This window comes from Athene cunicularia (assembly GCF_003259725.1).
Source record: "Athene cunicularia isolate RWA chromosome 4 unlocalized genomic scaffold, athCun1 chr4_part3, whole genome shotgun sequence".
In the NCBI taxonomy this organism is placed as follows: domain Eukaryota; kingdom Metazoa; phylum Chordata; class Aves; order Strigiformes; family Strigidae; genus Athene; species Athene cunicularia.
Genome location: NW_020799100.1, coordinates 20,983,097 through 21,009,471, shown reverse-complemented (window position 1 = coordinate 21,009,471; position 26,375 = coordinate 20,983,097). Strand labels below are relative to the sequence as shown.

The following is a 26,375-nucleotide window of genomic DNA, read 5'->3' as shown; positions in this document are numbered from 1 at the left end:
GACATCGCAACAGGGCACAGGTCAGCAGAGGACATGGAGCTGTTTCTATCCACACTGAGAGAGACTTCTGTTGCTAGCCAGGACCCCACACTGTCACTGTTACCTCTGTTCAAGCTAGCTAACAAGGTTAGCTTGTTTATGTCTGTATGAGTTGCTGTGATATTATGGCACAGTACAGGAACAGCAGATGAGTCCTTTAGAGGAAAGGGAACATTTGGAAGCCACAGACACTCAATTCTAGTGTAAGACACAACACATTAGTATCACAGCTAACTCGCCTATACACCCTATTACTATGGATTTCACCAGAAATTAGGCACCAAGTGAATGTAACTTCTCAGCGGTCATGAAAGAGAGAAAGTGATTATTGAACAACACTGCAAGCATCCCGCAAGCCTAAAGCAATAAGGTAGATCATAGAATAGGATATTAACAGGAAGAGCTCAAATAATAAGGCTTCTCCCTTTTATTTTATTATCATAGGAAAAACAAGTCATTATATCTTGGAGAGAAACATCAAGATAACAATAGCTTTAGTGACTTCTGAAATTGCTGTCACTAAAACAGACTACCATCAGTCCAAAGTGTTATTATAATCAACAGCTGAGGTGATTTACTGAACTTGCTTCACAAATAATCACTTTCTACTCGGTTTCATGTTCTTGTTTTCATATAGTAGTAAAGTACTACAATGACCAAGATCCAGAAGGAAATATGATTATACCAAACAAAGCCATTGGAATTTATAAAAAACACGCAAATGTTTCCACTGGTTTTAGGTTTTGTAAAGTACATTATTTTTCAAACCCAAACGTTTCTGTGTTCAAAAACATAGATACATTTCTGCTTCTAAAAACCATACTGCAAACAGAGCAACACACAAAAAATGGATTCTGTAAACAAGAATTTCCTTTCAGGACTGTAACTTGATGAGAGTAACACTGACTTTCAACTTTAAAGAAACCACATTTCATTTTTTTAATTGTACTTGGAAAGAAATACTAAAGTAAAAAAAAAAAAAAAGAAAATTATTCACAAAGTTTCACAGATCTGAAAAAAATAAGGTGAAGTTAAATAAAGTCTGAGGTAATAGCAAATCATTTTGTGTTGCATAACAAGCACTGCAAACTTGATAGAAAAATGTGATAACTGGTAATCTGATAAAATTGATAAATGTGGCAATTCTCAATTTTATACTGTATTAATATAATGTGTCATGAAATGTGCCTGGTTAACCCAGAAATTATGCTAGCATCTTACACTGCTAGTTGCATATATGCTAAATTCAGTGGCAGTGAATTAAATATCTCCTAAGGCACTTGGAACTTGACAAGGCAAAGGATAATTCTTCTGAAAGCTTGTATGAGCAGATGTAGCCAGAAAAGAGAACTATCCCTATGGGACACCTCACTTGTATACAGCTCCACTTTATTATTTTCTTGTGTATAGGTCTGTCATAAAGAAAAACCTTTTGATCAGTAACACTTGAGATTTTGTCATCATGTCCTCAGTGCTACTAGTCCTCCTTTCCCTTTTTTCCAAAGAACTTTTAGATGTAAACCCAGAAATTTCTCATAAATCTTGAACTGATATAGAAATTGCAGTGAGTTGAGCAGAAAATCAGAGCACCCTCAGTATGTTAATGTAAATTTTTTGAGGTTGTTCTCTAGAAAATGAGAGTGAAAAATGCTGATGGAGCAGGATGCACTGCATAAAACACCTAGAAGCAGTAACTGTAATTTTTGAATGGTGCTGTGAGAAAGTTGTTAGTTGATTTTTGAGCTTTAAGATCACATTTGTCAAATAAAGAATGAAATTTCACATCCGTTCAGAAAAATTAATCCACACGATTCTGTTCCTAACTGTTCTGTCGATGGGTGGGACAGTAAGATGCATCTCTCTGGTTTGGCCACTGTAGATATTAGTTTTGTGTAGAGAAAGAGGCACTAGAATGTGTGAACAAAATGCAGATGGGTAACACATCTTGTAGGCTCTGGGTGTAAAGAGAATCCAGTATGGCAATTACAGAATTTTGAAATAAAAAGAGCAAATGTTAAATAATGAAGACAATCAGCTCTTTAATTGCACTTCAAGTCATTTATGTTTGTGCCAAAATTGAAGAAACATGGATTTGCTTAGCACTAATAAAGCTTATTAAGGACAGATTTACAATAGAAAAGGAGGAAATCACTACATATCTTTGACTAATTTTTAGTATGGGTAAATTAAAATATTGAAAATTTGTCTCCCAATTCCTTTGAGATTTTTATTTTCCCTCCTCACAGCCCCATCTTATGGGTGCCAGGAAGTCATATCGGTCACTAGAGCACTCAGGTTATTTGCTTTTCCACTTCTCTTTCTTCTTTCTTTCTTTCTTTCCTATCTTTTGTTCCTCTAACTGATGACTCTCCACACAATAGCTGTAATCTGTTAATAGTTCCCAGATGGCATGACCTGTTGTGTTACTGTATTTCATTCAATTTCTAGTGGTCTAGTTCTCAAAAGTCGTACAGTTCTGTTCAGACAATATTTCAGTCTTTTTATTGACACAGCCTTTTAAGTTTATTGTTAATGTGTTTCATGAGCACACTGCCTGCTATGACTATGAAAATGAAAGGGAGCGTTTTTGTTGGAATGTGAAAGAAGCCAATTTTAAAAAGCCATCAGAATGGAAATGTGTGCAGGAGAAAGAGAAAATACTCCATGAGACTTGGAAGGTAAAGTGGTGGAGGAGCTATAAAGAGTTTGGAGGTGGATTCCCAGAGAGACTTGATGTTTTTCAAGAGAGAGGGAAGCAAGAGTGCCTAAGATCAAAAAGGCCAGAGTAGTTAAAGGGTAATGAGTGTAAGAGCGAAAGAGAAAAGGTATTTGTGCATGGGTGAGAACTAGACTTTACAAAATGGAACTGGGAGATAAGGAGATTTTTGAGGGAACTTGTAATCAGTTTCTACCTTTAAATTCAACAAATTAAATTCAGCAAATCCAGCAGCATACAAATAAAATGAGTTAAAGTTCTAAGCAACCCTTGTTCACATTTCTTCCCTTTGGTGTCTGTGAGGTGAGCAAAGTGAAATCTTGGAAATTGCCCTGGAAGATGAATGTGGAATGAGAAGCCTTTCAGCTGAGGTCTGGTGCTCTTAAACACATTTCAGTGATATTTCACATCAGCAGTTGTGTTCTTGCTTGCACTTCTGAACAGACAGAACTTGCACTAGAGGTGGGTGTAGCAATCTGAAAATGAGCTCTCCCTCATCAAGGTGCATGCCTAAGGCAGCACCGTAACTGCAGAAGCAGTTGATCTCCATTCTGCTTACTGAAATGCGACAACGAGAGTTTTAACGTATGTTTGTCCAGGATGGTTTTCGGTTATGGAAACAAGAGTGAAATGCTTCATGTGTTTTTGAGAGGTTGTACTTCCTCCTGAAATTTCTCAAAGATTAGTTTTCCCTGCGGTTCAAAGATGATTCTTCTATTGACCCATCTAGTGATGAGAGATTGAAACCATACAGAGGGGTGGAGTCCTGCAGATTTACTGCAGTGAGAGAACTGGTTGTAGGAGAATTATGAAAATGCTTTGCATTGAAATAATTGAAAAGCAAGAATGGAGAAAATTTTTATGCTAGGACACAACTAAACTTAAGAGAAATATAAAATATAAGTCTTTTTAATTAACTTGTTAATAAAGCTTTGGATAAATTTTGGGGTTTTGACATAACATTGATGTGCTGTTTTGTGGGGAGAAGAACGTGAATGCCACATACTTGCAGAGCAGAATTAAAATTGTTTAGAAAGGAATTGCAAAAGGGGATAGACTGCAAGTTGTAATATGTCTGCATCATTACTGTGCTCTCAGCAGCCACTGAGCCGTACATCAGTAGAAATGATAACAGAAATGGCAAGTTAGGAAATAGGACTTAGGAATCAAGTGGAATAAACAGAAGGGTAGTCCAAAACCAGAGGTACCGAGATTAAGAAATAGGAGTACAGAGGACTAAAACAAAGTCAAGGATGTTAAGACGGCATTTGCGAAGTGAACAAGAGATGTGTGGGAAAACAAGTAGAGTTAAAGAGCAAGCGACAGAATGTGTGAATACATAATACATAGTAATTTGAATTTTTTGGCATGAAGAATGTGATAAAAATGCGATAGACCAAGTGGATGTAATTTTCCATGTCTCATTTTGGTTAAACGTAGTTTATGAACACTTGTGAACTACAATGCATTAGAGGAAAATGTGGCTCGACAGTGCTTAGTGCAAATATTTTAAAACTATTTTCAAAAAAACAAAGGGCAAAGTCTATGTCATATATTTTCCTGTATTCTCTAAGAGACTATGAAGATTTTGGTGGAGGGTTAGGTAGTGTGTGTGTTCCCTTTGACTTCTGGCTAGAGAAGATTTTAACTTTTCCCAGACAATTAAGCCCAAGCATGAAAAGTGAAAAGGCATGGGGCCTATTTGTTGTTCTCCCAATGCTCTTTGGTGTGATTTAATGAAAAATTCCTTTACATCTCTTTGGTTCAGTTTTCCTACCTGTGAAATACAGAATTATAATGAGCTCTGAGCTTTGCTAACAAAAAAGTGCTACATAAAGATAAGACATTTTTATTACTAATAATACATATAACATGTATAATAATACTACATCTTTTAGGTTTATATATTTGTGCTTCTTGAGGATTTGCATGCTAAGAAGCCAGAGCTAACCTTGGAGTATCTCTGGAAAGTAGGTTGCAAATTTAGCAGATTTGCATCCAGCACCCAGTGGTGCAGGTTCCTCATCAGTTTAAGCTGATCTAACACTGTGCTGTCACAGACAGCAGTGGCTCTGCCGTTATCCTGGCAATACGCTGCCCTACAGCAGGGCAAAAAAATTTATTCTTGCTCATGAGCTCTCACAGGTCCCTGCACAGTTTAGCAGTTGTGAGCGTGGATGTGAAAGGGGATCATAAAGTCCAGGGACCAGCACCACAACCCTTTTCAGCAGAAAGGTGATTGCAGCTGTGCATTCCAGTCTAGAAATTTTTCCCTTTTTTTTTTTTTTTTCCCAGGTGAATTTGAGTTCTTCCATTGTGTTTTGTCTGCTGGACAGGCTTCAAAGAGAGTTGTCATTTCTGTTGAGTTTAGAAAGATTAACAAAAGAGCTATCCACACACTGTGCTTCTGCCTGTCACTGACTTAGCAGAAGAGTTTTGTCAGAACTGTCTTGAAGAAATAAGTATTGGGAATATTTTGATCCATATAAGATTTCTAGAAAACTCTTTGTATTCAAGCTTGTGGAGCTACGTTTTTAGTTGGCTGGAAGTTCATGTCATATATTCCTTGTGAGAAATGAGATCCTCAGCAAGGGGTGAGCTCTGAATTCTGGCCATGCTCTGTCTTAGGTTGGTTCATTTTCATGCGGTTTTTTTTTTAACTAAAATTCTAAGAATCTCTCTAAAGTAAATCTCTGTATTCTCAAAGGGAATTTACTTCAGTCTGAAAACACTCCTCAAACTGCCATGCTTGGATGTCTTCCGGCAACAGCAACTGATGGTTTGCAGGGGCTCTGAAACATGTGCATGACCATAGAAGCCAATCCCCCCCCTAAAGCAAACACAGAGAAAAATAGAGACAACGGGAGGTATTACCTTCCTGCTGTCAACTTTGTTTCTAGTCCTGGGAAATGGAATTACTGTTCTCCAGTTGATATAGCTGTACAGTGCAGCTTCATGCAAATTTTTATTTGACACTGAGACAAATGCAGCTTTTTTAACTACAAGAGGAACTCCATTGACTGTCTCTTTTTCTTCATAAGCAATGGCTAGATTCAGCTCTTTGGGTTAAAAATGAATAGTGCGAGAACATGGCATATGGCCGTTTGCCTAAGAAACTGTGGCTTGTGTTTACTGAAAGAAATTGTGATGTGTTGGCATTCATTGTAATTCAGCTTAACTGGGAGCCTGCCAGAATCAAATCAAAATGTGTTCACAGTATATCCAAAATAAAGCAGAACTGCCAACTTTGTAGTAGCAAGATGTAACAACCTGTTTCAGAATAAAACATGAAAATTTCCCAACGTGCAAAATAAACCCATCACATGTTTTCAGCCTAGTTATCACACCCCTTTTTAAAAGAGAAATGAAGTGGCATAGAAATAGCCCCCAATAGGATTTGATTAGGCATTTATAGCTGGAAAGGGGGCAAAAAAAAAAAATATGCGTTAACTTGCCTCCTGTTAAACCACAACACCGGATTGCTTGTTCAAACGTGGTGTTTCACTTCAGTGGCTCTGCCAGATCTAAAGGAGCTACTGAAAGTGTATCAGTATTGTGGGACACCTTTTCTGCGAGCTCAGCAACCACATACCCTGTTTTACCCTCTTTGAGTAGCATGAGTAAGAGATTGCATCTCTTACAAATTGGGTACCTGTGTGTCAGAGACAACCAGAAATGGATCTTCTTGCCCTAGCAATATCCACATGGCATGTGCAGTCCTCATCTCAAACACTGGTATATAGCTCAGTGTACTCTGTATCTCAAATTATTATTAAAAGGTTATGACAGAGGCAGGCAACATATGAATGATGAGACAGAATGAGAAATTCTGTGTAGTGGTTATTTCTTTTGCTGGAACCAACAACCTACTAGTATCGACAGGAGTATGATCTCTTTACAAGTAGGTGTTAAGTCACGTCGCTGCCTATCCTAGAGTGGTAGAGATGTCATAGTGCAGTTGTAAGTACTGGAAAATGTAAATATGCTACCAAAATACATTTTTACTGAGGAAATTAGCACACGTGTGTATCAGTAAATATCACAGGAGATGTTAATTCTCATAGAGGATTTTTCAAAATGGAGGAAGATTTAAGTGAGGTATAAATCTTCTGTGTGATGTCCTTCCACAGAGACATGAATTTCGATCTGCGAAATTGAATGGGACCATCTCCAAACCTTTGGCCATCGTGGGCTCAGTCATGCAATGTTCAGTGCACCCTGGCTCTGCTCCAGCAATGCACTTAAGTTTGATTTGAATCATGTGAATATTCCTGTGCAAATCAATTGGAGGATTAGCAATATACAGAGAAGTGAGGCAGGCACTTAAATTCTTTGTTGGATCAAGGCCACTCTCACACAAATCATTGCTGTAGTGCTTCCTCTATTAAATAATGACTGGCATCAAGAATAGGACCTTCCATGGTCAGACCAGAATTCACAAAAAAACGTATTTTTCAAATAGCTGTGTAGCCAGTTTTTTGTTTGGTGGTGGCTTTTTGTTTTGTTTTGGGTCTTTTTTTTTCCCCAGAGAGGGGGATCTGCTAGTGGGAAGTCCAGTCAGTATTAGGATGTCCACAGACTGCAGTTATCTGACAAACATAAAACTGGAGCTAAGTCTAATTAGATTTCAATTTTAAAAGACAATGTGCTTGATTTAGGGACTTATACAGTCTGACTGCTGTTTCAGTACAAAATTAAGCATAAGATACATCTTAAGAAGATTTCCTGTAACTGTCAAGGATTTAACTGATGATTTATTGATTCCTAGTGCAACATACCAAGATTAACTTTATACCATCTTACAGTTTCATCAACATAGTGTTCAGTTTCCATTCTCCCTTCCTTCTTCATATTTATATACAAAGGACCATCAGTCCCACCAGAGACACTTGGTAATGAAACGATATATGCCTGTTGGAAAAGGATTCATTTGTTGTGCACTGTTTGTAATACATTTTTAAAATTTTGCTGTAGTAAATTGTAGCAGTCTTGTACAGCAGGATCACCTTTGCTCTCCAAGCTTTTTTAGACAGATGTAGTAGATCAGACAACTTTGTGGCAGTCCTGGTTTAAATAGCTGTTGCTCCATCCACTTCTTTCTATCTCCACACTTTTTGTGTCCCTGTCTCCTGGGAATGCTGGCTCTGCTTTCTATGCCTGTATTGTAAGCTGGATTGGAGAATATTCACCTGACAAACAATAACCTTTTTTTCCTTTTTTCCTGGGCTATTGTTCAGATGGAGCAGTTCCCCAGTTGAGCTCAACATGCAGCCACAAAGACATTTGAAGGTAGCAGCAAGCAGCGAGAGGCAGAGAAGAGCAGAAAATGTCTGCTTTAGCTGCTGAATTTTCAAACCAAAGTTGTTTCACAGGCAGTTGACAAAAAAGGTTGAGCTTCCCTTCACCTTCTGCATGCTTCACCTTCAGTTTGCTGTAACAGGCTGATCTGATTCACCGTGCTGCCATAAAATTACTAATGCCAATACAAGAGGAGGGGGGAGGAAAAGTTGTTGCCTCTTTTGGCAGCAGCATCGTCTGAAATTGGCTTAAGCCCATTATGGAACTGCACCTTCAGTGACATTTTTATATCTGAAAAGATGAGATATATATCATCTTTAGAAGTATAGTTGACACATCAGATACTTGAAAAGTAAGAGCTGCTGAGAGGTAGTGAATAACACAGTGGCTCAATAGTAAGGTGGACATATGAAGTACAAGTTTTGCAAAAGGATACAAAGAAACAAAGACAGAATATGGCATAGAACTATCTTGACTGATCAGGCCTTGGATCTCTGGTGGTAGACATGGAAATGTTGAGACAGTTAGACATTTGAAGTCCCAAATTTTAGTTAAATTTTCTATTACTATATAAATTCTTTGAATCAGAAACTTGGCTATCAAGATTATCACAATACAGACTTAGAGAAATGTTAAAAGAATAGTTTATTTAGTATATGAGTTTTGTATATGCATTGTTTTACAATGTCCTGTTAAGTTCTAAATTAGTATCAGTGTGGTATTGAAATAATCTTTAAAGAAAGGACTGGTTCGTCTTAAGGAGCAATATTCCAGGAAAACATAAAGTGAAAATTGATCAACTCCAGCATTTCTAGTAAAAAATAATCATATAACAAGTTTCCATCTCTTTTTTTTCTGTTTCTTGTAGTGTTATTGGAAAGTGAGGATGCTAGCTATGGTACAATCAACAGAGTGTTAACGCTGTTTAATTGTAACTTTTTTTTTTTTTTGACCTAATGCAGGAGCAATCCGAATAGTAATGAGCCTTTCTGACCCTTAGTAGTGCAGTCACTTAGTGCAATATAACTTAAATGACTTATGAAATAATACAGACCCTGAAGCCCTCTAGAGGAAATGCTAATTTCTCATCCTGTCCCTGAAAATGACTAAAGTAAGTCAAGGACATTCAATTTTTGTAAGCCATTTTTAGCATGTTTGCAGGTACCTGATTTGTTTTTTAAGTTAAGATTTGCAAATTGGTCATAGTGAGCAAATAACATCTTTAGAAGTGCATTAAATGTCATAATAATTTGAATTTTTCCAGTCCTATTTATACATTTTTAGGGAAAATAAACATTGTGAATATTTCTGTCACTTAATCTACATTATCAAGTTACTTAAGCTACATTTGACAATATAACTTGTTATCTGACAAAAGGATACTAAAGGAAAAATGCAAATTAAATCTTAAAGAGCTGCTGTGTTTGAGATCAGATGTCACCATTTTGTTTCTGAAACTCTTCAAATTCTTAATTACAGAGACCATATGGTAATAGGGATGTCTTATCTAAAGTAGGTACTTTAAAACATTGAAAGGCAAGAATCATAGTATATTTTATAGGTACAATACATAAAATAATGACAGGCATTTGCAAATTGAAAATTGTCAATAGTTTGTGCTTGTTTCAGGGAACAAATGCATTTAGCATTTATTTAATTTTTGAAGGATAAAAAATAAGGTTGTGGGTTTTTTCCTAAAGAAGTGCAATGTGTAGAATGCAACCTAAAACAATTTCACACAGCTGAATCCATCCATTTCCATACTTGTTTTGCTTTTTGAACTGAGGTTCAACAAGCCTGGACTTAAGGGTCAGCTGGTAAAAATGGTTTCTGCTGGTGGGAGGGGGTTGGGGGGGTGAAGTGTGTGTGTGTAGAGTTGTTTGTTTTTCTTAGATCCATACTGAGCCCAAATTGCGCTGGAAAACCTTACCGTTACAGCACAACAGCAACTAAAACTACTAATCAAATCCTCTTATGCCATAAAAATGCATCTATGCTTCTGGCTGACGTGAAGATGGAAGTTGCCACCCTTTACCTGTGCAATCCTCTTTAACACAGGTGTACTGGGCTTCCATTTCCAGATAGTGAAGCAGCAAACTGTAGCTCACTGTTTGCTAAATCCTCTTAGTGATGAAGCAGCCTGAAATTTTGCTGTGGTCTGTAGAATTAGCAACCAAGTTACATTTGCTCTTTGCCTGCTCTTTTGATTGAATATGCCACGGGCCAGCTGTGGAACAAATTCCTCCAAGTAGCCCTGCTCATCTCAGCACTTTCCCGAGCCTGCAACACCTCTGCTATAGCCTATTTGTAAGTGCTTAATCATTAGTTGTGGGCTGAAACCCTTTGTTATAATGGCAATTATTTTCTTTAGGGATTAGGTATTATAACACTCACATAAAGCTTTATAAGTTTTCATTTTGCTTTTACTAATATATAAAAGTTGGAAAGAAAATCTCTTGGATCCAGGATGCACTGAGTTTTTTCCATATTTGACGTGGCCAGATTTACCTATTGATTTACCAAATGATATCACAGGAAAAAACAGCGATGGGTGACACAATGCATTTTCACTGGGAATTAGTAATAGCCCAAGAAATTAAGTTCTATGTTTTGTGTCATGTTTCTAGAAGTTCAGAAAAATGGTAATTTAGAAAAAGCTAATCACATAATAGTTTAAAGATAAATGTTCTGTAATATGAAAGTCACATCTATTCCGTTCTTCTGACCTTTCTGGATTATCTCAGTCTTCCCTGCTTTTTTCTTATCACAGCTATTTTATTTTATACAAAGAACTGTAGTTCTTTAATTTATTTGTATACTCCGTTTTGCCAGTAACTTCTTGTTTCTGTGTTACTCCTTGCATAATTTGGCCCTGCTGGAGGTTCCCAGCCACAGTTTCTTAGGGTTATGCTCCAAGACCAGCAGACACCTAAAGCCTGCCTGTCTGTCTGTCCCAGCTCCCACCAGTGACTGTGGTATCAGGTGTAGTGGGAGGGTGTGGGGACAGGAGCAAACCACTTCCTAAGTGTGGCTTGAGGAGCTGACTAATATCTTTCCATGATTACTTCTCTGGCATATATGAAAAATAGAGTAAACTGGAAGAGATTTTTCTTTTTTGAGACTTTTCTGGGAATTGCTGCTAGAGCAGTGCAGCAGCGTGCTCCCTGAGAAGCTGTGAGGAGTGTCCCTGGAAACGTTATTTCATATTGTGCTCCTTTTGCTGACATGGAATTAATTTATCCTGCTCAGTTAATACAGTGCATTGCTCCGGGTTGTTGGGTCTGTATTAGTGAGTTAATACATTTACCTTTCCACCAGCAGCTCTATTTAGAGGTTTTATGGACAGCTTTTATTACTGGCATATTACTATTACATATCTCTTACTCCTTGTCTGATGTTTTGAGAAAAAAAGCTTCAACTGTTTTCTTATGAAGAATAGAAAAATAACTAGGAGTGGTCTGAGAACCGTGTTTTAGTTCTCCCATGCTATCCTTTGGCAGTAGTGGGCTCTGTAGCTGCAAGGGTGTGTAGGTGTAGGTGGAAACTCTATAGTGCTTCCAGTGTGGTGCTTCCTAGTCAGAGATTTACACTTCAGGTGCTAGTCCTGACCAATGTCCCTCTTTTGCATGCTGCCATGTAAAAGATTTAATCATTTTAAGCATATTAAAAAGTAATATTTCAAACTTACGAGTGATATCCTATGGTTTTGAAATGTTTTGTAATCATTTGATTTTACTTTTTTTTTTTTTGTACTTAACTACCAATAATTTCATTGCTTTGCTGAGCAGATTGAAATTTTCTTTTACATTTAGATGTAATTGTATTTTATTCATGAACTTTTGGCTGTATATTTCTTTAGATATGATGAAATTCTTGCCTATTTCATGTTACTTCATAGAAGTATTTAATCTTGGCTAAACTATGGCCCAATCAAATAGCAAAACATTTACAATTCAGAATTAAAAGACAAAATAATAGTGATTTAAGATGTAGTAATATTTTTTTTTCATCATGTAGTTGAAGCCAGAGACTTAATCTGTCTTAATCTGATACTGCATGAAAAGTGGTAGTGAATAAACATTTCTGGTTCTCATTCTGTTCAGTAACACCCATAATAAATTCATCTGGCATCATCACATAACATAAATATGTAGGATAAAAAGGGGTGAATGTAGGAAAAGAGAAAAGCTTCTTTCTTCAGCAGGATTTACAGGGATTTTTCTTTCTCTTGTGACTTCTTTCCATTTACCTACTCTTGCTAGTTTCACATAGCTTGTATTGATAAAAATTTTAATTACTGATTTGTGTATTTCCTGACAATTAATTAATTGGCAATTCCTGACAACTCCCTGAGTTTTAACTGAGCTGACCACTGATTGCTAGAGCTAATTCATCCAAATTGCATCAGTGAAGAACCTAGTTTAAGACCAGTTTTTCCTTGAAACAAAAGGAATGAGAGGTGTGTGTGAAATCCCAGACCAGCCAATTCACAGCTTTTGCCAAGAAGTTGACCAGGAGATGGTATCAAAAAATCTTCTGAATATTCTTGGAAAAAATCAAATCCTAGCCTTTTCTATGCTTCTTACAGCAATCTGAAAGCAGGTTGCTTCCCAGTGATTTTTGGCAACTGTGTGAAGAACTCTGCAAGGATTGTCAAGGCCACCTTCTACTTCTAGGATTTGTATCCTGCAGGTGTTTGAACGATTACTTGTGAATTATGTTGTAGATTCATAGTTGCTGAAGAAATTGTGTTGAGCAAAAATCTTACTTGTTTCAGCTTTTCACTTTAAAAGTCTGCACTGGATTTGGCTGTTCTTCTGATAGATGGGATTTTTTTTTTTGCAAAATATGTCAGTGAAGCCCAAACATGAATTAATATATTTTGGCACAGAAACATCTGTAGCACTTTTTGTTTGATTCTTCTATGTCAGCTTCCTTACTGTCACTTTTGCAAGTGTTGGCACTTGCTGGCAGAGAGCGTGATCTGGGGATTCCAGCTATACTGTAACAGGTTTCCTTTGCTTGGTAACATTTTGCAGCTTTATATATGCCTAAAAAAAATTCAGGTTTTTTGTGTTTTGGCCAGGGAAGCCACTGTTCTGAAGCATCTGTGACAGACACTCTGCTTGGATGTTTTTGAATATGAACTGAATTTAATCTAAAGCCCTATTGCAAACTCATCAGAGATACTTTTAGGGTAGGATTAATTTCACCTAACTTTAAATGTCTGCCTCATGATTATCTGAGTTTTGTCCAATAAGTCACTCTTTTTGTCTCTTTTGATTAGCTCAGACAGACTTATATATAACATCTCATCAGTATTTTTTTTTCTTTGTATTTAAGACAGGGACAAGGGGGGGCATATCTCTGTATTACTTGTACCAAAACTTATTTGGCATGATAGTTTTGTTTACTTTTGTATGATATCAAACTGTAGTTTTTTGAAGGTCAGTCTGTGATTAAGACTTTCCTGTGGGCAGTGCAAGGTGGATAAATCATTGGAAGCTGAAGAAAGGAGCTTTGTGTTACATTAATATGTTGTAGTGCTCTTTTAAGGTCAGTCCTTATATATGAGAACACTGTTAATGCTGTTCCTTCCATATTGGAATTTGTGACCTTTCTAAAAGGGAGACAACAGGAGTCTGAAACAAATTCACCTCAATGTGCTTAGGCTCCAGTGAAGGAAATGGTACTTGATTTCCTAATATTTTTCTTTCTACCTAAGAATGGTTCCTTTTTATTGGTGGTGTTTGGTTGGTTTGTCTTTCTTGGTTTGTTGGTGTTTTTTGGGGTTTTTGTTGTTGTGTTTGTTTTGTTTTGTTTTGTTTTGTTTTTTTAATGTTGTGGGGGTTTTTGCCCTCATTTTTGGCAGCAGATTAACATTTACTGCAAGAACAGCACCTTGGAAGTAGAGACCTGGAACAGGCTCTCTGGATCACCTATGCCACTACCCTCTGATGCGGGGCGATGAGGAGACAACCTTTGGCACGTGTTGCAAATAGGAGGAATACAAAACCTGGTCACATCAATTCTCTGCCTTTAAGCAACATTACCTCTCACACACACAGGGTAGATGTTATTTATTCTAACTGTTCATACGGACCCTAGAGATGTTCAGTCATCACCAGAATTGTTATGACTGCTTTTTCATAACTGGGTAAATTTGAGGATTTAATTATGCTGGTTCTGCAGTTTAGTTCGAGTATAAATCAAAAGAGTAGCTGGAGATTCTTCTGAATATGAAGCTATTTTTGGCTTTAGGAATTTATTTTACGTTGCCTTTTTAGCTAATCCTACAAGTTTTTTAGAATTTAGATATAAATTTCAGGCTGTCTGAAACAATGGCTGGGAGGTGGTCATAAATTTGCTGTCTCAGCAAATAACAGAGAAAATGAAGGGAAGAATTATCATATGTGACTTTCTTACGGTGTAGCTTGCAAAGCGTGTTTGTTGGCAGTGGTGCCAGCTTAAGCATCTGCTCTTTCATCCGCTGGTGTATTCCACCTCATTTGTGCCAGTTAAAAATAGCTGGTAACAAAAAGGAGTAAAGTTATCATAGAGCAGTTTCTGACCCAATTCACTACCCGGCTGCACACAGTGGTATGAAGCACCAGGAGCAGGGTGGGTGTACAAGGGTTCCACTCTACTTTGGAAGCAGCACTTCTGCCAGAAGAGATTCTCATCAAACTCAAAAAAGGAGAACAGTGTGTGACATGGGTCCAGTGCAGGAAACAGATAGAAGTACTTGCCTTGCATCTGGCCAGAGCATTTATCTTTTAAAATAAATGTAACAAGGCAGATTCAGCATCCAAGTAATCTCAGCTTAGTCACACTGGCATGTGGAAGCATATAATCAAATAAATGGAGGTAGGAATGCGCTGACTTTTAGAGGCTTGCTAGCACTTCCAGGTCATTCTTCAGCCATGCTGCTTCAAAAAATGACTGGAGGCTGTTGTTATATCTTCATCAAGGAGAAAATTAATGAGGCCAAGGGAAGACTTAAATTTTCATTAACACAAGGAGCTAACAAGGACACCTGTTTTTTTATCACTTTTATGGGAAATTCATCAGTAACAGCATCAGTGGCATATCTCGAGGTTAAGATCATTGTTAATTGTGACAGCAAAGAGTATGTTCCTGCGTCTGAAAATTTGATACATTCTCTGAGTGTGACACTTTCCTTCCAGAAACATCTTTAAGGTCAGGTCTAGTTCCAGCAAGCTTCTAGAAAATGCTGTTTATTCCTTCTGTGATAATACCACAGTTTGACAACACCTGCCAATTTTTGAGGAAAACGGTAGAATGTCTTCACTTCCTATTACTCAGTCAGAGGTAATGAAGGCAGAACTATATTAAGTCATTTACTTCATATATACGAATGTCAATTTAAGGGCGATGGCATATCATTAAATCAAATTCTATAAATGCAGCAGTTTGTTCATTTGTTATTAATATCACTGTACACATCCCCTTACAAAACCTTCTCAGATGCTCTGAACTCTAAAAATATTAATAATTTCAGCAGAACTTTTGTCTTGATAATATAGATAATTTGGAAAGTTGCTGCCAAAAAGTGCTGTAATTATAGACACTGAGATTATGGGAAAGGCCATTGATTTGGCCATGCTTAAAAAAAAAAAAAAAAAGTTACAGGAATGATGTAGCATTCCTTCTGGTTTTGCATATGGGGTAGAATTTGGGAGGCTGGTTGTCTCTCGGACACGTACTCTTGGTGAAGTGGCTGTGATGTTTGCCCTTATTCAGAGGAGGACACTTTGGAGGGGGGACAGGAAAAAGGGTATTCATACACTTAGGAACTTGCAACAGATTTTCACCTTTCTTGAGGCTCATGTCTGTTTTACAAAAGGCGCCTGTGGCTGAGATCTGTTGCGAATGAAGCTCTGACCTGTTCTGAGAAGAGGAACTGCTGTTGGAAGCTTCTTCCATCTCCCTCCAGCTTGTGCTCTCGTAACCCTGCTTCCCTGCTGGTACAAAGGAGATGAAACTGCCCATTTCACACAGAAAACACAAGAATAGGGACAGTGTAGAAGGAGAAAAAATGCAACATCTGGAAATGGAAGCTGGCAGTAAATCAAGGGAGTTGAAGATATAAGAGATTTTGCTAGGGGAAAAAACCAGAATTTTGTGACAAGAATTAGGAGGATGAGCAGATACTTTTAGCTAGGATTACTGAGCCAGTGATGTTGGATGGTGTGTGGGATGCAGGATGGAGGTGGGAGAGGCTGAGGAGAGGGAGCCCTTGGAAAGAAAAGCCAAGAGTGGGAGGATTGGTCTGGCTGGGCAAGAGCTCCCCAGTGTTGGCTGGATGCTGGCACTTGAGCGTGTCCACAGAGGGCTCTGGCAGACACATGTGGAGCCTGGCTTTGTCAGGAGAGGATGATAGGAGCAGGAGTAGCAGCTTGTGGATCTACACAGTCTTAGCCAGTGGTCTGACACAAGTGGAAGAGTTCATGTCCGGTGAAGTTCCATCCACTTTGAAGCCTGGAATGGAAGTCAACATTTTTTATGTCAGTCAGTGTCTGGGAAACAGTCATTCAAAGTGCTCATCCCGCTCTAGTTCCTGTTCATGCAGATGATGGATCTGTAAATTCAAGTAGCAGAAGTCTGCCTGTATTTGCATCTAAAACGTCCATCTGTGTCTGTGTGAATATTACAGTGACGCAGAGGAAACTCATCCGGGAAGCAACATTTAAACACATTATACTTGCACAGTCAAGCATTTAAAGGTCAGATAATGCCAGAATTGAGGGATTATTTTTTTTCAGAATCATCTTAATTCTTTTTGTGTGTTTGTGCATTCATGCTATGACTTGTGATTTTTTTAAAAAATGTAGTCTTAGTATGAAATTTTGCAATCTAGCTACTATATTGCTATAGATCGGGTTTGTAACAAGTAGACTTAAAGATGGCAAATGCTACATGATACTCCCTAGTTTTTAGATAGGCTCCAAACTTTAGGAAAGTTTAGGTCTGAAACACTCCAAGCTTGGTGTTTCAGAGTGTTTTCAAACGCGTTCTCTTTGTCTCTTTCTGAATTGTGGGGGTATGAAGGTCATTTTCTCCAGGCACTCTAAAGGGTTTTTTTCCCTCCTGAGAGGGCTTAAGATCAAATAGGTAATATTTGAGAGTCAGCTCAGTGTGAACATGGTCCTGAGGATTATGCCTTTTCTTTGTTTGGACTGAATAATTCTTAAAAAGCTTTTAATATCATTGACACAAAAAACCCACCTGATGATTTTCATTGTTACAAGTTACATAAGAATTGGAAAAGATCCACTGTGCCTAAGACCAACGTAATATATCAAAGGGGTTTTTGATCAAGAACACCCATGAATTGATGTTGTGTGTTCAATAAAAATACATTTAGGAGAAGGCATGCATTCCCCACTTCTCTCTGTTAGCCAAACAGTCAGTTTCTTCCAGATCTTTCTAGCTAGCTGCGAAATATTGCTTTAAGTTGAAAATACCACTTAAAAAAAAAAAACCCACCCAAAAAACAACAAAAACCCAAACAACCAAACCCCAACTTTTTTGCTTTCTGTAACAACTATTATTTGGATGGAGCCTGTAGATGCTGTTAAACACTGGATATATTTAAGTAGGTCTGCATGTGTGACCTGAAGGTTGTGACAGGGGCAGAAGATTGTGCTGCCTTCCCCAATTAATTAGATTATTTCCAGCACAGAAATGAGTGCTTCCTTTTTTCCTGATTGCAAATAACTAATATTCTGGACTTGCAGTTGCTTTCTCGAGGAAGAGAAGCCACTGGTGGAATCAGATGAGGTGTCTCAGGTGCAATCCTGTTTATTTGGAAGGTCATGTGCGAGGTCACTTGCAAAAACCAGAAGGAATCAAACAATATGTTTCTTTTCTTTACGGTTCCAAAGCTACTTCAGCAGTCTTCCTGTCTAAGCCTTTTCTCAAAGCGCACAGTTTCTGGTTGTCTTACCTTTTCTGTTTCCTTCTTTGCAGTGTTTCTGTCCTTTTTTTATCCTTGTCACCCAGAGGTAGCTTCAGTACAATCAGTTATCTTTTGAAATGTTTGATGACCCTGGTGGCTCACAACTCGGCCCGCTTTCCCGAGACAGATGTGCTGGTGCGAGCGTGTTCCCGTTGTGCACCGTGGTCATGTTGTACAAGGTATCTGCCCTCCCAAATAAGCACAGTCACCATTTGCGTTTATCTGCACTGAAGGACACAGCAGCTTTAGTGGATTTCCTTCAACATCCAGCACGACAACATTTGAAAATTGAGTTTGTTCCCGTTTCACTTTGATTTATTGATTTTTCACAAGTCGCCATTCTGCAGCAACAGAGATAGGATTGTTGTATAGCTTTTATTAGTCAAATGAGATACATTAATAGGAATATCAATTTGCTCTTGGCAGACCAAAGTGTAATCCTTCTGAACAAGCTGAGATCATTCCATTGACTTTCAGGTTTTGTCCTTTAGACCCAGTTTCCACAGACACTTGTATCTATACCTCAAATTTGCCATTGTGCGTAAGCCTTTGTGCAATTGTGATTTTAGTGTTCTCCTATGTGCTTTTTATTTTCAAATTTACTTTCATTAGAACCCTTAATCAAAGTGGTTTTGACTTCTTTGCCAAACTAGCTATAAGTGGGCTCTAACATTTTCTCACATCAGTGCTGAACTGCAGGAGTGGTAAATGCACCAAGCTCTTCTCTTTCATCCTAGACCCTAAAAGCAGAATGAGCAACGCTGCATTTTTATAGCAGAGCGTATCGTTTTGTATACCCTCTTCTGTCAGAAGAATCACCTCGTGAGAGCAGTCATGTTTGTGACAGGCTGAACTGGCAAGGACCTTTCCTGTCTGCCCTCTCCGTAACTCTTCCATTTCACAGCCAGGGTTCTGTTCCAGCCAGCTGCTGTGTATTTTCCTCTGGGAATAATGATGTAGTATGAACAAAACCATCATTTGGGCAGGATTTTTTAGGATAGATTACCAGCATAGTTTACAATAAGTAACAAAAATCGATTAAAATATATGAAAAGGGAGAAGAGAGTAAGTGTAATTTATGGAGAAATTTATGAAAAACTGGAAATGACAAGACTTTTAAACTTGGAAATTACTTTTCTTTTGTGATGAATCACACTTGACAAAGTTATTGTCACCACACTTGTCCCCTGTGAGAGCTGCCCTGTCTGCATAATTTGACTTCCTGCATAGAGGGCAAAACCCTGTGCTTTTCCTTCATTTAGTTTTCTAGTAATTTATTTCAATATCCCTGTCTAATGCCAGAGAGAAAGGGACAGATCTTTACATAAGATAGCAACTATCTTTGTGCTTTTAATGTAAAACAAACCTGATGTTTGTTGACATCAATGGAAAGATTAATTTTGATCTCAGTGGGTCTTATTGCCCACAATATGTAGCATCTGTTCTGTAATGTCGACTCTGAGTTAATACTTAAATCTGATTTTAGCTAGCTCTACAGATAATTTTCTTTAGAATGTGTTGGTTTGATTTGTTGTTTTAATGATCTTTTTTTACTTAATTATGCAGTTCAGAAAACATCATTTTGAAATAACTGGCTTTTATTTTCCTGTCCTTTTTCCTTTTTTTCTGCCTCCTTTCTTTTTTGTTCCCTTGATTCAGGCAATTTACTACATGCCTTATTTGCAAAATCATAGTTTGCAGTCAACGTTATCAGAGATGCTTGATTTTTCCTCTACCGTTTGCATATGGAGAAAATTTTCCTGGTCCATGTGGATTAAATAAGCTTTCTTTTACGTAAAAATGGTGACAATATAGCAGATTTTTCATCATGGATGTTAACTCTCAGCTTTAAAATAAAGCATATATGTTTAAACCCTTTTCCTTGAATTAATCAATATATCCTTCATAGCACTATTAACTACAAACTACCCCAAAAAAGTGAGTGTGGAGAAACAGAACTGCAAGGCTATGTTTCTTGCCTATCTGACACTGATACTGTGTAATTTGGGCATAGTGGTTTAATTTTATTTACCTGCATAATTCCTCTTACTTCTTTCTAGTTACCAATCTTAACTAATTTAAATTCTATCTGTAAACAGAAATTATATCAAGAAAATTGCATAAAGGGTGCTAATGAAGCCTAAGTGGCTTGAGGAAATAAATATTCCATTTGGCTTTAGTGAGTCAAAACAATCTCATTCTATACTCTAATTGCATCTTTGATATTTTCATGCGAAAACCAATTATAGCCATGATAATAAAGAATGAAACTACTGATTGCTAAATTCTGGCTATGTAACAACTCATGCTGATCAGACACAAAATTTTACATCCCAGGAAAAGGAACAATGGCATGCAATACCTAGCTCCTAGATAGAAAAGCAGAGAGCAATGGACAAATATTTCTTTTTTTGGTGCCTATTTATTAGATGCTGTCATGCTATGAGACAGCCTGGCCCTTCAGTGATGTATTTCTGTGTTCTGTTGTCCACTGCCGTACTGTTTGCACCATTAAGTAAACGCCTTCTAAAGATGCCCTGGGGAGCTATTACAGAGCAATATGAATAATACAAATTTCATATTTTGCTCTTCTGTCAGACATTCTCTCTGGCTCAGAGGCACATTTAATACATCTGGCTACACAGTTTTCACAGGATGTCACATTCATTTGGTATTTTCTAAATATTTCTTACTGCTACAAATGCTTATTTGTGGCCACTGATACTAAATTTTTAAATTAATTTGCTTCACTTTTGTTCAAAATAATTTAATTTATGGTATTGGTTTCAGTGACTTTTTCTGAGTTTTAGGCAAATATTCACCAAATCTGGAATTTATGGGGTTTGAAATTTGCTCTGAAATAGTTTCTAAGACTTGTTCATGAGCAAGGAACAGAAATGTGTAATGGCTCTGAATTGCGAATGTTAAATAATAATTGCATAACTTGCAGTGACCAGTTTTCAACTGATCCAAACTGAAATATACTTACATAAAATCGTTCATTAAATCTTTTAAAACCATGAACAGATGCAGAGAAATTGTCTCCTGTCTGCAGATCATTCTGGAACAGAGAGAAGGCTTAGGTATTAGTTACTGCTGATTTGATTTTTAAAAAAGCAAGCAAGCAGTGAAAACCAGACAAACACAACAAAACCCAGACTACCTCGTATTTATGAATAATATAGAATATGATTCTTTATATCACTAATTGAGTTTTGTATGGGATATATGTATGTGACTATAAAGCTGTGCGTGGTAAATGATAAATGAGCGCTATAATGTAATTTAGGATTATCAGTTTACACAGTAAATAGTTGAATGATTTTGAAAGATAAATTAATTGAAGGAGACTGCAGTGTATCCCCTTGTATTTATGGAACAGAAGACAAACACCTTGTTTTGTTTTATTCAGTTCTTGTGTCGTCACATTCCTTGTGTCTCAGCTGAATTATGATGGTTTAATTGAATCTCAACGTGGTAATATTCAGCATGCCAAATATAAGGTGTCAGATCTCAGACACACCGTTTAAAAACTTGAGAATAGTAAAAACATGGACAATATAAACTCTTTTTGTCTACAGGGTAGTTTCACATTTCACATTTTCTGACTTCAGTTCCCACAAGCCTTCAGTTCTGCAGCAGGTGGTTTGTTTATTCTGACCAAGTCCTCCTGTAATTTTTAGAAATTCGTCTCCGGACACTAACTAATGCTGGCATTCAGTCAGGCTGCGGCGGCGTGTGTTAGTGATGTGCTTAGCTAATACTTTCTATTACAATGGAATAGACCAATTTAATTAGACTGAATTAAATAACTTAATATCATCCAAGAAGGTATGTTTATAAATGGAGTAATAGATTGTAATGTAGTTGTCTAATATGTTTTTGGTTAAATTCCTTCATCTTCTTTAACTCATTTAGCATTCCTGTACTTATTTAGAGGAATATAGTTCTGTTCACCATTGCCAAACTGTATCATCTGCTTACTCAAAAGGACCTTTGTGGTTCAAAAAATGTTAAAATATTTACAAATTTCTCTTAAATATATTAAGGTTCATGATAGAATTATCTATTTCTTTACATTAATAATCCAGGAAATGAAGACAACATTTTTTGCTTTGTGTTTATATTGCATATGTGAGAACTTTTAAACAGAGAAGTGAGAACAATATTGTTCATATGCCTGTTGCTTTCCTTTTCTTTATATACTTGTGTTTTCTTAGGGCCTGCATACACATTTGCACCTTAATATAACCATGCTGGTAATTGTGTGTCTTTAATAGAAGACTGCATCCAGAAATTATATTTCAAAGTGCTATCTTCCTTAAATGCCCAAGCTGGTTATTTCTGTGGCTTCTGGATAGCTGTACTTTTTATGGATCTTGGGTTTACTTGCTTTGCTGCAAATAATTGAGAATCAGTGTGTTCTACTTACTCTACTCAGTAGATGAAATTATTAACGCTGATTTTTTTTTTTTTTTTTTTTTTTTTTTTTTTTTTTTTTTTTTTTTTGGTCAGTCTACAGAAAATCATATGCATATCAGTTTTTCATTGAACCTAGTACAATTCTAGACAGAGTCCTTGAGGGAACTTTGTGTAACCTCGTGTAGCTTTCCCTGCTAGAGAGTCTTGTGTTCAACTAATTGTTCTACCCAGAAACTTAAAGTGTATGTGGCTCTGAAACTGATTTTGAGGAATGAAAAATATTTCAACTTATGTTGTTAATCAGTCCCTTCTCTGGTCTGAGAAACAGAATAATGTGGTGGCACCTACCAAATCCGTTATTCTTACTATATTGAGTTTCAGGGGGAAATGGAATAATTTTTACTACATGGGGAAAACTGTATTATTAATTGAAGGTTTTGTAACAAAACCCCTTGTATGTTGTTGAGTTTCAGAAAGTTGGATAGTTTGATTTTTGGGGGAAAAAAAAAAAAAAAAAAAATTGCACTGGGTGTAGCAGAGTTCATGTAGGTAGTTACTGAGCCTAAAACTCATTCTTCCTAATCAGTGATAGCCACAAAGTAGGGCTTTGAAGAGTCCTACAAGAGGAATACCAGGAAGACTGTGTTCCTAATCATAAGCTAAACTTAAATTTAGGTATTCATGACATCATAAGAAAAAAGGTTTGCTATAATGTCACTGTGTTTATTTGTCTTTGCCCCGCCTCCTTAATAAGTACCATAAGTAGTCTTAAAATATTTAAGAATGTTGAAAATAATGTCAGTAATAGAAACTTTTCTTTTTAGTAGTATGTGTTACACTATGCAAGTTAAATCATATTTTTTTTTCTTATTTTCCATAATAGATCCAAACAAGGAATTATACGTATATTTCCAGAAATTTCTATATTTGTGAATCATGGAGTTACAATTGTTTGTCTCCATTCTCTGAATATGTGTTGTTGGCTTTTTTAAATAGGCCTTGATGATTGCCTCCAACAATACATAAAAAATTTTGAAAGAGAGAAGATCAGTGGAGAACAGCTGCTACACATCACTCATCAAGAGCTTGAGGAACTGGGAGTCACTCGCATTGGCCACCAAGAACTGATACTGGAAGCAGTTGATCTGCTATGTGCATTGGTAAGTGATTCCGTGCATCGCTCAATAATCAGGGGTAATAAATTTGCAAACCAAAACTACAATAACGTAGACTGCACTCTACAGCTATATGCTTACACAGACACAGTGGCTTTGCTTCATTAAAGGCCAGGCATGTAGAGGCTTCCTTCAGCTGTAAAGAAACTAAATATATCCATTTTATGATTATGTATGATGGTCTTTTATTGCTCTTCCTCTAACTTTCTTGGTCTTGCATTCAAATACTGTTGACTATTACTACTGGCATCCATATGGTTCTGTAATTACATGCCATATGCCCTCATATTTCACTGACATTTGCCACACTGTACTGAACCAAGTAGACCTGAGTCTTTTAACCATGCCAGCATTCAAAAGGATGGTACTAAGGAGCCAGAAGGTAATGCTAATTAGACTGGAAGATTGTTTAAAATGAGCTTTAAGACAAGACTGGAATCATAAAATTGACTTTATCTAAAACACAGACATGTGTGTCAATTTAAAGGTGGGGTTTTTTTTTTTAGCAACCTGCAAGCATCCAAATTTGGAAGAACACTGGGTTTTTCGTATAACAGGTTATTATTTCAGTTGGCCTCTTAACAAAGTATTTGATATCAGAAAATGTTTTTTTTCTCTGTTATTTAATTCCTACCAGCTAGTAAAACACAATGTATTAACTTAATTCTAAAGAAAAAAATAACTTTGTGCAGGTAAAAAGATGAAAGGATATTGAAAATACAAAGAAGTAAAATAGTAAAATTATGTAGCTAAATTACATATGACAGTCCCCATATTTTACATCTTTATCAGTTCTATTTCCGTGTAAATTGTTATCCTTACTTTATATATATATTTATCCTTCTTTTTTGTATATTTAAAATTGAACTTAGGAGTTTTTCCTCTGAAACCTTGTTTTCCACCTAAAAGGAGCATAAACAGCCCACTATATTATCTAAAGAACAACTCAATTCTGTGCCTTGACACTAGTCAGAAATAGCAGACCCAAGAAATTTCCTCTGGAAAAAGAACTCCCTTCAGTCAAGTGTGCCCATTAGGAGGACCCTTGCTGATTTTTTTTTTTTTTTCCTCTTTAAAAACAAAGAAAGTGTACCTCTTAAATGCTGGTCCTGCTGCTGGTCAATAGTGCAGCTCTTCTCTTCCTGTGCTCTCTCATAACCTCCTTTTTTATTTTAAAGCATGATGGGGATTTTCCAGCTCCTGGTATCATTTATTTAGCCTCCTGCCTTTAAGTCTTTACCCTTCTTTCTCACTCTGTCCCTAAAATGCCTGCTTATGTTTTTTTTTTTCCCGCTTCTAAATTATTATCTTGCCCATTCTGTGTACTTTCTGCTGAGTGAGTCTGCTGCCTGCGGCTCTGCTCTTGGGGGTATTCTCTTGCTTCTGACATTCCTGCCTTGCCGCTAAGCACAACACATTCTTCAATTCTTGCAGCTTCTTACTGAGACAGGATCACTAATAAAAGTTTTACAAGTATAATATCTATTTTTAACCTGTAATGACTCATAAGAATTTTAACTATGTAACCAAAAAGCATAATTAAGTTTTTCTCTTAATTCTTTTAAATAATGACAATAATTGAATGGTGAGAGACCTGATGCTGCCTTTATTCAGAGCCAAAATACACTTCTAAAATATTACAATTGTATTCTTATTCTGTGGTAAAGTTGATGCATTAATAGATTATTACATTAAAATCTGCTTGTTAAGTGATCAGTGAAAACTGGGGAGCTCATCACCATAAAGAATTTTTAGACTAGCTAGTCTATAAAAACAGAGGAAAGACCTTATGTAAAAAGTAACTTTAAAAAAGGGGGTGTTAGGGCTGTCTGTGTTTTGCTTATGCCACTAATCAGGAACAGACATAGAAGAAATCATTTGAATCAGAATGTCTGAAAGAGCATGTCATTTTACCCCTGATTTCCTGAGTTTCATTATAAGCAAACAATAGAGTTTATGGGCAGTTAGAATACAGCCCCAGTCAGGCAGATGTCAGCACCCGAGTGCATTATGTGTGTGTCTGTATGCATGGACAGGGCGCGTAGTGTACAAAGTAAGTATATTTATAAGTTCATATAGACTTTATTTTTTTCCAAGATTGTTATGAAAAAAAGGGAAACATCAACTCAAACAATCCAGACTAAAATTCCACATGTGGAGGGGCAGTAACAGCAGGAGCAATGGTTTGCTCTCTCGGTCCCTCCCTTCGCCCTGCTCAGCATGGGGTGTGCTCCCAGAGCCGAGCTGGTGGAGCGTCCACAATGCTGTGCACACTGTCTCTTCTTCCCGTCTGATCAGACAGCTGCATTCCTGTTTATATCAATACATGTCAGTACTGCTTTGTACTCTGCATATCATCCACTCGCTGAGCCATCCCGATGAGCACTGATATTTTATTTTTTTTTCCCATACATGGATTTCTTAATTGATTTATGTTTGGCAATTGGCAGTGTCCAAGTTACATGACCTATTTCTTTCAGGCAGGATGTTCTGCTCCATCTTAGCTAGATGAGTTGTGTAATGCTTTAAACAGAAGCATCTCCAATGTACTGTAGAAATCTCTCAGGTAAGCTTAGGCTCAGTGATGCATCAGGAATTCAGCTGCACGTTGGTCATGAGTTTAGCAGGAGAACAGCTACGTTGCTTCAGGAAACCGAGAGACATTTGCCTATCTTAGCTCAAGCTCTTGGAACGCACTGAAGGTTCCTGTTGCGATGCCATATTTTCCATGTGCACTCCCTAA

At 37.1% G+C, this 26,375-nt stretch overlaps 1 protein-coding gene across 3 annotated transcripts in view; it reads left to right on the top strand.

Annotated features, from left to right (window-relative positions):
• LOC113480255 (connector enhancer of kinase suppressor of ras 2-like) overlaps window positions 1–26,375 on the top strand; it is a 210,694-nt gene that overhangs the window by 47,886 nt on the left and 136,433 nt on the right. For all 3 annotated transcript variants that reach the window (XM_026848893.1, XM_026848894.1, XM_026848892.1), the window contains exon 2: window positions 23,454–23,617. In XM_026848893.1, the coding sequence (XP_026704694.1) occupies window positions 23,454–23,617 (164 nt within the window). The remainder of the gene's footprint in view (window positions 1–23,453; window positions 23,618–26,375) is intronic.